The following is a 14,499-nucleotide window of genomic DNA, read 5'->3' as shown; positions in this document are numbered from 1 at the left end:
AAGACAAACTGTAAAAGGAAACAGAACTGATTACATGTGGGCTACTTTGAAGGCAACCTGCAAAGATAAATGAACCCAGAACTACTATCCACAGCAAGCGATTTAGAAAAAAAAAAAAAAAAAAAAAAAAAAAAAAAAAAAAAAAAAAAAGAAAGGTTTGCTAGCCTACAATTTTAAAAAGGGTAGATGGGATCTAATACATTAATATGTGTTAGTAAATATTATGAACTGAAAGAGACTCTGTTATGTGTAACTACTTTGTAGAAAGCAGTAGACTTTAGAAACAAAATTCAGATGTATCATGTATTTATCAAAAATTAAATAGCTCTCAGAGAAACAAAGATATAATACCTATAGCCATTTTGCAAAAATACAATTATATATGTACATATGTTAAGTAAGAACATTTAACTCCTATTCATTGAGAGAGGAGAAGTAGAATTCAGCTATCAAATTATTCTGACCTCAAATTTAGGATTTTACCATTTCTTTAAAAATCTGAAATATGGTTCACAGGCTGCTATTCAAATTAACATCAAAACTAGATTCTGTTTCAGTTTTAGTGAAAGCAGATGAGGATTCCCATTACATCTGGTTTGACTTTCTTCCCTCTAATAAATGGTGCCATTTGATCCATTTCAATGATGTATAACCTTGAGATGTCTTGCATACAATAATTTCAGAAAACAGCATAGTTGAGATGTGACTTTGAGTTGTGTTATTCTTTATTCCTGATGCAGGAATTTGTATTTCAAGATGAGAAAATTCAAAAAATGTAATTAAAAATCTTCAAAAAGCATGCATTGATTGTTCTTGACAAAATGTTTTAAGAATCCAATGTCACCTGTAATGTCTATTACAATCAAATGCATCTCCCTAAAGGAGTCACCTCATCAGGGCCTCAAATGAAGGTGAAAATAGTCTCACACTTTGGAAATGCAGTGACCTTCACCACCTTCTTCTCCCATCCTCAACAATTATCACAATTATTTGAGTTCCCAAATTACTCAAGATTATGCATTTGGACTTCATCATGCTCCCACCGAGCAAACATGTAGCCCCAGAAAAAGAAATTAAAGGCTGAGGGCAGTTCTCAGAGGTATTTTGTTGTTTGTTGCTTTTTTTTTTTTTTCATGCTGACATTGGTATTGATTTATTCCAAAACCAGGCTAGAAACTCATCTTTTCACTCCATAATAATGAGCCGAGAGAGACACACAGACTGTCTAAGAAGCAAAGTGGCAACATCTGCCCCCACTATTCTCAGCTTGAGATTGATTTATGAGTCACCTCGTGGGATGCATATGGGATGCATACTGCCAATTAGCCAGCCATTAGGCTTGTGGACCAGGCCCCAGAGAGCAGTCTTTACCAGGAATTTTACAGCATTCAAGACCTCAGATTCTTCCTCAAGAATGTTTATGAAGTGTTTGAGTGCAGCCAGCTAAAGGAGCAGCACATACCCAGAGCTCAGTCAGGACAGCAGTGCACTCAGATGCAGGGCCAAGCAGGAGACACAGACAGTGTTAAAAAGGGTTGGCTCTCTGCACCACTCAGGCCATGTGGTCAGAAGTCAATAAAGCTATAAGTATTCTTACTTTAAGATCTGCTGAAAGCCAGTGTAGCAGTTATACTCATTCTACAAAATTCCACAGTGCGTGTCCTGATGGACAAAACATCTGCAATATCCTGCATCGACGGTCAGAGCAGCACTCAGTCATTCATTCCACTGCTGAAGCCCACACTGTCAGGAAAACAGCTTCACATTCTGGATCATTGCTGGGTCTTGCTGAGCTCCATCAAAACCAGGAGTCCTTCAGGATTTAGAAAATTTCTTTCCCTGTGTTATCCATAACTACCAGAGCCTTGAAATACTGCCTAATTATCAAATTCAGATACCAGTTTTTTCACCCGCTTCAGAAATAGCCTGATCTTGGGGGCATGCAAGATAGTTATGTGAAGCAACACAATCATATTTCCTAAAGATTATACACTTGATCTATCACTTGTCAGCCAACTAAAGTCTTTTGAACAGGTACAACTGAAATGCTGTGTTCCCACATCCCAGGGTTTCAGACTAAGATTAATTCAAAGGATGCTCATTACACCTAAATTTAGTTATTCTTTGAGACAATGTGTTCCACCTGCTGTGATAGGCTTTCCATCTCCATTTTTTGGAGTTCTCCAAGTGGAAATTTTGAACCATAGAGGAAAGAAAGCAAGGACCTGACTGTCTCTCCATATAAATCAGACATTTGTGCCAGTCCTTTCGTGGGTACAGGTATGCTACTGTTCCTGAAGTACCCTTGACTGATGGCCCTCAAAAATCTGAAGAGCTTTTGAAAAAAAGTTGAAATATTCCAAAGTGAATGAGAGGCATGCAAGGCCAAAACAAATATTGTACCTGTAGCTTTTTCCTTTACCCTTTAGCTGGATGTTCTTTCTTTCCAAAGTCTGTTCCCTTCAGCTAAAGCTCTTTAGCTGATGTTAGCTTGAAATGAAATATTTGTTGCTCTTTATAAAATTGCATCTTCTTACTCTGTGGAATCTTCCTATCTAGGTTTTCCTCCAGTTGATCAATTTTTAGTTTACCCTGTGTTTAGGAGAGTCAGAAGCTTCCCAGGGTGGTTTTACTCCTCTGCAGCCTCCTTCACAGGTGCCAATGGTGATGACACCACAAAAACTGGGCTTTTTTCACCTTGCAGGACCAGTCATCTGGCGACAATCTCTCCACGAATGTCTGCAGCTCTTTCAGTAAACACAATACAATCCTTGGAGCTTAATTTTTATTGTTTACAGATTCTAGTCTTCCCAGCTGCCTTTTTAGCTGCCTAATTAAAAAAAAAAAAAAAAAAAAAAAAAAAAAAAGACTTCTCTGAGTGCTCCCTATATATGTTCATTATCTGGAGGAAAAAAATCCATCTGTTTCATCCTGCCATATCTATATTTGAAACACTCAGCCTTGTCTTTAGCTAATTCATGCTTCTCTGTCAGGAGCTTCTGCCTGAAACACAGTTTTTTCTCCATCAAGAGAGATCACCTCTTCCAGCCTCTTCACTCAGCACTTCATTCATCAGCCTTTCAGCAGCAAGAGACACTGGTACCAATGCAGAATTTGTTTTATACTCATGATTTTTTTTTCCATCCTGCAAATGCAGTTCCTGCCTTTTGAAGTTCATGTGCAGTACTCACACCTACGTGTAGTAGTTTCTGCTTCTACTCAACATCTCCCTTCCATTCCACAGCTGTTTCAGTTCTGAATGTGTTCCCTTTTTTTGGCAGCCATCCTATACACCACTTCTCTCTGAATATCTGCATCTCTCTAGCACATGCTTGCAACTGAAAATCTGCACCAATTCTGAGGGGAAGGAAGCTAAAGTAGCAGTGAACACTATCAACAAGTGTTTCCTGATCTGGGGCCTCAGTTGTGATTTTTTTTTTGGTTTTTTTGGGTTTTTTGTTTTGTTTTGTTTTGTTTTGGTTTGGTTTGGTTTGGTTTTTTTAATGGATAAAATCTAAGTCAATGCCAAAAATATGGAGTGCAGTACCACGCTATCACCACAACGAGGCATGTGATGCATTGTTTTAAAGGCAACTGTGGCAAACCATTTTTATTCTGTGAAGTATCTCTGTCTCTTTTGATCCGTGGTGGAATTTCCCAGGTTTTATTCAACAGTAAGGTAGTTTAGGGAAGGTTCTTTCCTTTATTGTTACACCTTCACGACAACAACAACAACAACAACAAAACCCAGTCAAAACTGATTCCGGTTTTCCAAAAGAAAACTGTGTTATTTTTTGTGTGCACTTTCAGCTACTCAGCTGCATCTTTCTGCCTATCCATGACCTTAAGAAGGTAAAAAGTGCTTTAATTTTGCTTGCAGCTATTAATTTTTGACAATGTAAGTAGATCTTGATAAAAGAAAAGTAACACTGCAGCTGTGTTGTGCCTTTAATAGGAATTCCTCAATGACTCTTGCTCCTGTAAATTCCTATTGAAGTATTCATCACTAGGACATTCAGATTCTACCCCCTGAAGGCTTTTAGGCTGTTGGGTATGTTCTTCTTCAAGACATGAAAAGAATTCACATTGTTGTTCCAAACACATTAGTTGCCCTAAGGAAGAAATTCTGCTCTCTATTTTAGCAGTCCACTCCTCTATGATGGTACTGAGTAATGAGGGCCTCAGTAAAACTGCTGATATGCAGAAACACTACTGAGCATGAAATAGGACTGTGAAAGAAAATTCCATATGTTGGACAATTTATTTGTTCCAGAAATGGAATTACAAGCAATTGTTTGTTGTCTTAAGTATTTAATTGGGTCTCAAAAATTTAATTAAACCTTGTATCCAAGTGAGTTCTCTTGAGTTTTCCTCAATATGTACTACCCTGGAGCAACACAATTAGGACGTAAAATTCAATAATTACATTTTTCAGAGGCCTATACCTTGACGGGCACTAATTTCATACAATCACTAGTAAAGAAATCTGTGTTGCTCCTTTCAAAGCATTCACAGTGCTCCAGAATAACTCAGGCCTTTTTTTTTCCCAGATAGGCAGTCCTTGATTGTTTGGCATCTAAGAGGTTTTTCTTTTTTCCTTTTGTACCACCTCTCTGAGTGGAACCAAGAAGTTGTCTCTCCAGTTTCAACTAAGATCTATGTAATTAGGCATCTTCTTTCCCACAAGATCCTGCCCTTGCTTGAGTGGTCCCAGTCTTGCACAAGATTCCTGGAATGGCTGTTTGCTTCCCTAATATGTCAATCCCATCATCATCCCATCCCATCTTCTCTCCTTCAGCATCTTTTCCATTTGCATCCTTAAAGGGCTACACAGTCAAGTCTTTGGAATTCTGCAGATCCTTCTTGTCAGACTCTTTTTATGGGTGTTGAGGAGTAGTTGCAGCACACTCCTCTTTCTAAGTTGTTTCTGAGTTTCTCCTGTGGTAAATGCCTTTAAAGAAGAAGGAAGGTTTGCTTTGTATTAAACAAAAAAGATAAATCAGACACAGTTCAAGCTTCAGCCTTGAAAATTTGACCTTTTGTTTTAAGCCATTTGTTTTTAAATACTTGGCTGTATCTTAGCCTTAATAATGGGCTTACTACTCTGCTTGTGATTTGAATGCCAAAGCAGGACACTAGCAGTAAAAGGGAAACCGGAGGTAAAAAGCTGTACTGTTTCCAAGAGCAGAGACAGAGCTAATTACTAACTTGCCAAACTGATAAAGTGGCAATAAAGGCCTGAATGGCAGATCATAGTGTCAGCCTGCTAAAGTGTAACATGTGCAGCTAAAAGTAAAATATTGTGTATTACTGTCAGAAAAGATGTTTTAACGGATATCTTAATAATGGCACGGAAGAGGTAATCCTTTTTTGCCAGAAGCAGTTTTGTGCAATTTCTGGGAGAGCAGTAAATGGAGTCAATTCTTTGGGCTAAAATAGTAACTGTTAATTCAGCATGATTGTTTAATTCAAAATCAGAAAGAGCAAAAGCTGATTGTTACCTTAAATTTAATAATAATTAATTGTGGGATAACAAATCCTTATTAATCTCGATTGGGATTTCAGAGTTTCTCCCAATCCTGTCTCCTTGCTTTGTCCTTCTCACTCAATGCCCTGATTTTATAAAAAGCCTAACTGCATCCTAAATCCATTTTACACTCTTGCCTTTATTGCCTTGGCAGTTTACAATATAGCTCTTTTGTTTACCTCATCCCCTAAATTAAATTTCCTACGGACCGTATCCTGAGCCAGCCTAAGCCGGTGTAGCTCTATCAGCAACCATCACTCAGCTGATCCAGATGATCGAGCCCCATCCTATTCATCACTGGTGCTCTCCCCACCCCCCGGCAGATTGCCTGCACGGTGTTGGCAGCGTTCCTCTATCATCTGTTCGCTCACTAACAACACGATTCAGCGTTTATTGGGCCGGTCTGGCTCTCTGCACATTCAGCAGCAAAGCTGCTATTGATTGCATGGTGGCGAAGCAGAATCAACCCATATTCTGAGAGCTCTCCGCAAACTACAATGCAGTTAATTCACTAATGGTTTCTATTCGCCTTGCTCCTGTCACAGCAGAGCGAAAAGCTTTCGGCACTGCCGGGCCGGGTGGGGGAGGTGGCTCACATGGCCGCTGTCGGGAGGACTCGAGAGTCACGTCACTAAAAGCAAGTTGTGGGCTTTGCTCCAGCAAGGACACACCTTGGTAACTGTAAGGCTCACTGCCAAATAGTATACTGTCTGTGTTGCCTGATTACCTACATCAAATAAAAATACCAGATAAAAGCAGTACAAAAGACGAAGTATTTTCAGTAGAACGAGTGAATATGATCTCACACTATCTGCTTGCTTTCAAAGAAGAAAGCCACTCTAGATCCACTATATTTTTAATGAAATACTACTCTAAAAGGGTAACAAAGTTATTAAAAAAGCCCATATATTCTTTAAAGAACAGAATTGAATGATGTATTTGGCTCTAAACCAACATTAAGATTTGCAATTTTGAGGATTATTACTGGGGACTATAATGCTTTCCAAAGTCTCTTCTAGTATTTTGTCAATGACAACAGGCATTAAAATAACATAGAGTCACTATAAAACTTGGCATTTTGCTGTCTATATTTTGTTTAGGTTTTTAAGTGGTGGTGCTTTCACCTAGCAAGGAAAATATATTCTTCACAGGATTTAAAACATATTGTAGCTTAAAAAGTCTTACTTCAAATATTTTCATTATGCCACTTTTTGCAAATTTTGAAAGGTTCTGAAAAATATACAAAATTCATTCATGCAATTTTAAGCAGTGTATTACCTTACATTAATTAATTATCTGTAGTTATTTTAAGGAGATGATTTTAAAAGTGTTTTAAAGAGTTTAGTCTTACAGCATTGCAGTTTAAAACATAGTATATAGCCCAGTATAACAAAATGCATAATTATCAATGTAACTGACAGCAAAAGAATGGCATAAAAAATATAGATACAAACACATATGCCAATTTCATTGTCACTGGTATATAAATACCCACCATGGGTACACAGCCTGAGCTTAATTTGTTAATACTGTCTAAAAATAGAAAAGCAGTGAAAAATCAAGGAAGTGGTGTGTGGTGTTTTAGTTCCTCCTCAGCTAAACTACTTTTCCCTACTACTACTGAAATAAGCAAGATAAAAATGTTCATTTTCTTTAACTCACATTTTGGAGCATGGGTTGGTTCTGTTTCCAGTTGTAAGAACAGTTTTACCAGTTTAACATTCATACTTGCCACATAGACTCTTAATCCTGTCCAGATTTAAGTGCAGGGCCAGCCTAATGCACACAGTAGCCCTGTTTACTTCAATATGTGTCATCTGCATGTGACATAGCAATAACACACAGTCCTTATTTTCATGGTCATTGTTTTTGAGTAACCACTGATTTAAGAAATCAATGTTTTGACAAAACTAATTTTTTTGCAGTTCCCTAAACACCAATTATTTATCCAAATCTATTTGAAAACTTGATATGGCTTTTTAATACAAGTAAATCAAACTTAAATGCAAGACCAGCTATGAATTTTTGGGGAATTTCTGGCAAATGGACCAGAGAACCCATGACCTCCTCACTGGCTGGGGCTTTCTCCTGGGAAGTCCATCAAGATTCCCCTCAAAAGCACACTATCATTCTCTTCTCCCCTCTGAACACCTCTTTTGGGATCTCATCCTAAGGTGCAATCACCACACCACCCTGTCCCATTTCATTCTGTTCTTTGCCTTGCCTTTTAATTCTCACTGTCCCTTCCTCTTGCCTGACTGGAGCAGAGAAGCTCAGTGTGGAGTAGCACTGGGTGACTTGGCTTTTCATAAGGATCATGTGCTGCTTTGGATCTGACAGCGAGGCCGAAGGACTTGCACGTGCAGAGCACTTCAGGAGGATGAGATGAAGCTGGATAAGGAGAAAGTGCTGCACAACAGAGGGACGGTTAATGAACCACACAGAAGAAGTATTTAGAAGTCCCACTAATCCCCTCAGTAAAGAAAAAAGATGTCATACTCCTCCATGAGTAAATTTCAGCCCCAGACATGTCCAAATGTATGGTTATTTCTTACAGATATTCCACACAAAGCATTCATCAGCTCCCATGGCAGCTTCAGTAATTCAAACAGCTGCATCGTCAGGAGCCCAGAAGTATTGAATTCCTGTACTTCACACTGCTCCCAAGCATTTGTCAATTGAAAAGCATTTAGCTTAGTTTATTTCAGAGCAAATGTTTCCCTTTGCTCCCCAAACACATGCTACTCTTCAGATCTGAAGGGCCAGAAATACTGCAGAGCAGAAGGCTGTAATCACAGTAGCAGGAAGAGAGGAGCCAGGCTCAGGCATCCCTCTGAACCCAGCATCAGTTTGATATGCTTTCCACCTGCCACATGAAGCACTGGATTCCTTATAAAATCAAGACTTAAATTTTGAAGGAAGTTAATTTGATGCCCAGCTATGTCAAGGGACAGTATGTGCAAGAGAATGTGGAGTATAAGCTTCCTGGAACCGGTAAAGGAGCATCTGTGGCACTAGCAAATAGAACTGCTGAGGAGCCTCTGGTTTTGCTGCATTTTTCTAAGATGCAGAATGGATACAAACCAAAAAACTTTCCCTACCTAGACTTCTTTTACTAACCTATATACTAAAGGTTCTCCAAAAATAGAGAGGTGTCTAAATTGTAAAGGAATAAACTGCCTGTATTGATAATTGAATACAAACAAGAGCTGTGTTGTTAATGTGAGCCTTAAATGCTTCAAGACCTTATCAAATCACCTAGTGGAAACAACAGGGCTCCACTGTCTTACAGGAGCTAAACTAATTTCTTCAGTTAAGAATCTATTCCACTGAGTTTCAGCTCTTCAAGAAAACTTTGCATGCATTTTCTTCTCTGTAATATGAGTTGTATGTTCTTGAGTATTGAAAGCAACTGAGAAGCAGAGACAATAGGGTCTTTAGAACACCTTTTTCACATGTTCACACACTGAATCATTTACAGGAAGATGTCTGCCTTTCAGGCACAGCTAGAAAGATGTCTGTGCTGCCATGAGAGCAGATCTCTGTACTGCCAAATGCCTTGTGACTGTCATAGTCCATCACAATACTTAATTGGGAAATTATTTTTATGATGGAAATTATTTTCTTTGGCTTTTCTGCTTTAGGCTCTTCAGACATACCAGACTGATCCTGACATGAGAAAGATGCTAACTCAACTGTATTTCTATATCATGCCTGTATTTAATGTAGATGGATATCATTTCAGCTGGACAAATGTAAGTAATGGCAGTAGTATTATTCAAAAAATTATTCTGAAAAGAAAGATCTCAAATGGTTATTACATTATTCAAAGGTGACTCTGTATAAATCTGGTCCATCACTGTGCCTTGAAATTAAATTATTCCACTTAAAACAGAATACTGAATATGTTTACCAGGATTGATTAGTTATGTGTACAAACAGATTTTTGCCAAAATAGAGTAATATTGCTATTTAAATATTTTGTAACTTATGCTAGGATCGATTTTGGAGAAAAACGAGATCAAAGAACATGAGGTTTCACTGTCATGGTGTTGATGCTAATCGCAACTGGAAAGTGAAATGGTGTGGTAAGTATGGAGATACTTCGGTCCCCCAGTTCAGATTACCCTGTATTTAATTATCCAATAGAGGTAATTCTCCAAGTAGCTTAGATCACATCTGTTGTGAAGTGTTCTCTTTTCTGTAGTTGAAGATTTTTTCCCATAAAGCCATAAGCAAAGGCTCAAATCTTCCTACTAACTTCTAAAAAAATAGAAGTTCTCAACCTTGGAAAAACAGACCTTTTCATAAGTAAAAACTTGTCATGGAGAATGTGGCAAAATTTTTTAAATCACACATACAGCTATTCTGTATTTTGGCAATCATATAAATAATTTGAAGCATAACATTGAGAATCAACCATGACTTTTCAAGATTTACCTAACTGCAGAATCAAGAAACATTTCAAGCTTCATTTTATTCAATTTGCAATTTCTCTGAAATTATTTTAGCTTTGGAAATGTCAAACTTACTTTCCTGGCCTCAGTGTCCTTAAGGCCATTATTATCAGTGAGTTAATAAAGAAAGAAAGTGCTTCTAAATGCATGGAGATACAATTTTAAACTCCCAGCACTTCTTTAAGTACTTCATAAAAATTGGCCTGAATTTTGCATAGAGAACACAGCGGTAATGAAATAACTGCCAGAAGATTTGGAATGGATACACCAAGAAAAAATGTTATTTTCTTAAATCTTACCTAAAGATAATGCAATTCACACAGGGGTAAGCAGCCTCTAAAGGCTCTAGTGTAGGGAAGTAAGAACACTTAAATACGGCAATAAATATACCTGCTGACCTGCTCTCCCATCTTAGGGAACTTCCTTCAGCTCTCTGTGCAGCTATTGTCTCAGGCAGCATTAGTCCACCTTCCTTATTTACATTACAAGCTTGTAAAGACAAGAAATTGTGTAGTGCAAGGGCCCTGCCTTCAGCCCATCCCTCTTCCGCTGGAAGTCTCTAGATATTTCCACAATACTCTGATTGCGTGCAGTAGGGGTGAGCACTGTACAGTCTGGCTTGAAACAGCTGGATTCTTTAAGTAGGGCTTTGAGAAATGTGAGGATTAAAGTGAATATGGACAGATGCATACATTCAATCCAGTATGGACCTGTGAAATTTGCTTCAAATTGTTTTCAACTCTACCCGCTGTAAGCGGAGGACTGAGACAGAAGCATTTACAGAAAGCCTGTGTTAGTTGAGAAACCTTCTTTACAGAAGACAGGCCCAAGGCTGCTATCACAATCTTTAAGGCAATTTTATGCTGCAAAAATAATGTAAAAATGAACCAGTCCTGCATCAGTGTTATCACTGTTTACTTAAGCCAAAACTGCAGGTATTTTTGGGGGACACCCATTTACTGTTCAGAAAATAGCCATTGGCATAACTGGAATGACCAGTTCTCTTATAGTGTGTTGAGAGATGTATGTTAGGTACCTATCAGTGCAAAATTAATACTCAGTGCATTTTCTTTCTAATTCTAATTAATTTTTCTTGGGTTCCTGCTCCCTAGCCACTATATTAAAACACATTTTTTATTCAATCCTATAAATGTTTGCTTAGTTTTCATTCAAAAAACTACTTTTCTAGGCTTAGTGAAACTGTAACAATACTCACGTGTTGTGTGTTGTAATCCCCTACTTGTTGCATTTCTCCCCTGCACTGACATGAAAGACAGGTCCCCACCCCAAGTTTAAAAAATAAAAATTCTTTCAAGTCTGCTTCTCATTCTAAAAAGCACATGCTCAGCTTCCTGCTTTGGACCCCAAAGTCTGTCTGATTGTCTATTTTAATGGAGAATAAAAAGGTCTTTCATGAACTGGGCTGACTGGTACTCATATGACCCTAACCAGTCACCTGGTGTTCTCATTTATATCTGGTATTAGATGAGTCAGAGAAGAATCTGGATCATATCACACTTTGAGGCTTGTATAATCATGGTGTGTTTAACATTTAAAACTTGTGCTTTTACATGTGCTTGTAAAAACCTTTTCATTCAGTTCAGTTGCACTTAAGAGTTTTCAGACAGGCTTGAACTTCACAGTGGGGCTTCCAGGCAGGTGTGCAGTGGCAGACTCTGGCAAAGCCACCAAATGCTATCAGCAGTGAGCTAGTCAGTGCTGATAACACAGCATCCCATCTGCTTTCCTCTTCCTTTCTAGTGTAGGACTTTGATGTAAGCTTTATGACTGTCTAGGGACCAAGCCAGGGGCCATATCACTGCTAGGTTACATGTTGCAGCAACCTGTACTCAAAACAGTGCACACAAATTGCACAGAGACCCATGTGAATACTGGCAGCAAGAACTCTGGGTGGAAACGCTCCTTGCAATGCACATACATGTGCAATAACTAGTACAATGGTTTAATGATAATGAAATAATAGCAACTTTTAAGCAAATAATCAGGTACTTAGAATTAATTTAAGTCATTGGGCAAATCTAGTTAAAGTGGTTGCATCCAAGTCCCCAGGAGAGCAACAGTAGGAGTTAAAATTTCCAGCACATCCCAATTTTCAGTGCACCCCAGTGCTCACTGAGGACAGTATCCCATACTGGCAGAAGTGGCTACAGGAAGTTTGAAAATCATGCTCCAGCTCATTCATCCTCTCAGTCTTCCTTCTGTACCAGAACACTGGTTTCATCAGTCTTGGCACACATTTCCTTTGTTCATCGGGTCTCATGATGGCTGTTAGAGGATACTTGTTCTCCCCCAGTATGCTATCAGGTACAAAAACAAGGCAGCATGGTAACATTTGACACAATTCCATTTGCTTCTCATGACTGTAACTTAGAAATGTCACAGGAGTTTATACATACTGTATCAAGTCTTTTTTCATTCTTGAGTTACTTTAAAAAAACTTCCAGTATAAAAATTGAGCATACCCTTACATTATCCAGGGCCACCATGGAAACCTTCTTTTTATCACCAGCCAGCTTCACTTAAGGTAAAGCATTAACTACATCTGGGATGGCACATGGCTCATCATAATAAGCTGAACAGTTTAGAGAGTTTTTTTCCTTCCCTGGAAGTCTCTAAACTGAGCCATGTTTTACCATTGGGTCATTTTACCATTAGCTTGTAGGGATCCACTGTTTATTAACAGTGTTATCCATTGCCATGATTCAGTATACAAGACTGAAACAGGAGATGAAGTATCCATTAAAAAAAAAAAAAAAAAAAAAAAAAAAAGCAAATGCTCTGGGGACTGTTCAATAACTCTCCTGCATCTATATTATCTGATAAGAAATCGAGGCAGAGTGCTCTTGGGATTTGGATGGCTTGGTGACCATCTGTTCTGCATGGAGAAGACCATCTGCCCTCTCTATAATCCTTCCATATTCACTGCGATCCAAGCACTAATACCTTTGAAATCCCCACCTATGGCTATTGAATGGTAGCCTCAATTTTCATCTTACAGATGAAACTGCAGCATGAAATTCTTCCACTTCTTTTTTTTTTTTTTTTTTTTTTTTTTTGGCATTAAGTTGATTGCATAACCCTGATAACCCTGCTTTAGTTGATATCAATATGCCTTCTCATACACAGCTCTTTTCTTATTAATTGAAGGTGGCAGTACTTACTATACAAAGGAAAGCTAATAGAGCACTGTTGTTGTAAGTCCCTGATGGCTCCAGGGAAGTTTGCAAACAAACTATTATTATTCTGCAGGTCGATGTAAAACGTGTGGTATTTTGAAATTGCAGCAGATAAAAGAGCAGAGTAGATTTGCATAAATATTGTTCTTTTAGACCCAGGCCCTAAGCGGTAAATGAGATGATGGCTTAGATCCAGAATTGCTAAATTATAAAGGAGAAACGACCACATCTCCTTTTCTAAGTTTCATCTTTCAGTACCTCATGGCATATTATATGTAGGCTACTCTTGTGCAGCTTGCTGCCACCTGAGCAGGCTGACACAAAGATATTCTCAAAACTGAACCCCTGCCCCAAACTTGAAGCAAAGTTAGGCCCTGTGCAAACGGAGGTGATTTCTATTTTAGCTGACTGAGCAGTCATCCCATGTGGCTTTTCTTTTTTTCTTTTTTTTTTTCCCCATGAGGTTTGCAGGGGTGAAAATAGGTAGTAGTCAGAAACTATAATCATGTTTTTTAAGATAATCCTTGTTGAGGTTGTCTACCTACTATTGTAACCACCACTGTCGTAGGTAATACATTAAAAGTTGTAAAAGGCTAGATTTGGCCTGGGAGTGACTAATGAAAGAGGTATAGCTCTCTGATTTCAAATAGACCAACTGAGACCCATCAATAGTTTTAATACTGCAATGCTGATGCTAAAAGCCAGAAAGAAAATACAATGAATTCAGATTCTGTTTTTTCAGTTGGAAAGAATGTATCCTCTGGGGAGAATCCCATGTAGCTGGCCAATTGGGAGCTTGGTGTGTCTATGAGATGAAAAGCAGATTGCTGCACTGAGGTCCCCCAGGCTCATGCCCATTGGGCACAAGAAAGCAATTGAATTTATCGCTTCTCACGCTTTTGCACATGGGCCAAAAGAGGTTGAGCAGAAGCTGACCCTTGGAATTTCTCTGTGATTGTTCACCACCAACTTTCTCTTTCAACCTCTAGATGAAGGTGCTTCACTACACCCATGTGATGACACTTACTGTGGTCCTTTTCCTGAGTCTGAGCCTGAAGTAAAGGCTGTTGCTCACTTTCTTCGCAAACACCGGAAACAAATAAAAGCCTATTTGTCCTTCCATGCATATGCACAGATGCTGCTGTACCCTTACTCCTACAAATATGCAACCATTCCAAACTTCAATTGTGTGGTAAGTACATTAAAACTTGGAGAATGTGCTCCTCTGTATATTTTTGGTACATTTTGTCTTGAGAGGAGACTTGTTTCTTCAATACTTTGCACATACATAATATTGAGCAGTATTTATTCTGGATCC

General features: G+C 38.5%; 1 protein-coding gene across 1 annotated transcript in view; it reads left to right on the top strand.

Moving 5' to 3' along the window:
- CPA6 (carboxypeptidase A6) overlaps positions 1-14,499 on the top strand; it is an 83,299-nt gene that overhangs the window by 60,729 nt on the left and 8,071 nt on the right. The window contains exons 7-9 of the mRNA XM_054000578.1: positions 9,172-9,282; positions 9,525-9,615; positions 14,171-14,373. Coding sequence (XP_053856553.1) covers positions 9,172-9,282; positions 9,525-9,615; positions 14,171-14,373 — 405 coding nt within the window. The remainder of the gene's footprint in view (positions 1-9,171; positions 9,283-9,524; positions 9,616-14,170; positions 14,374-14,499) is intronic.

The sequence above is a fragment of the Vidua macroura genome, chromosome 1 (assembly GCF_024509145.1).
Source record: "Vidua macroura isolate BioBank_ID:100142 chromosome 1, ASM2450914v1, whole genome shotgun sequence".
Taxonomy (NCBI): domain Eukaryota; kingdom Metazoa; phylum Chordata; class Aves; order Passeriformes; family Viduidae; genus Vidua; species Vidua macroura.
The sequence above is the reverse complement of the archived record's forward strand: the minus strand, read 5'-3'. Positions and strand labels throughout refer to the sequence as shown.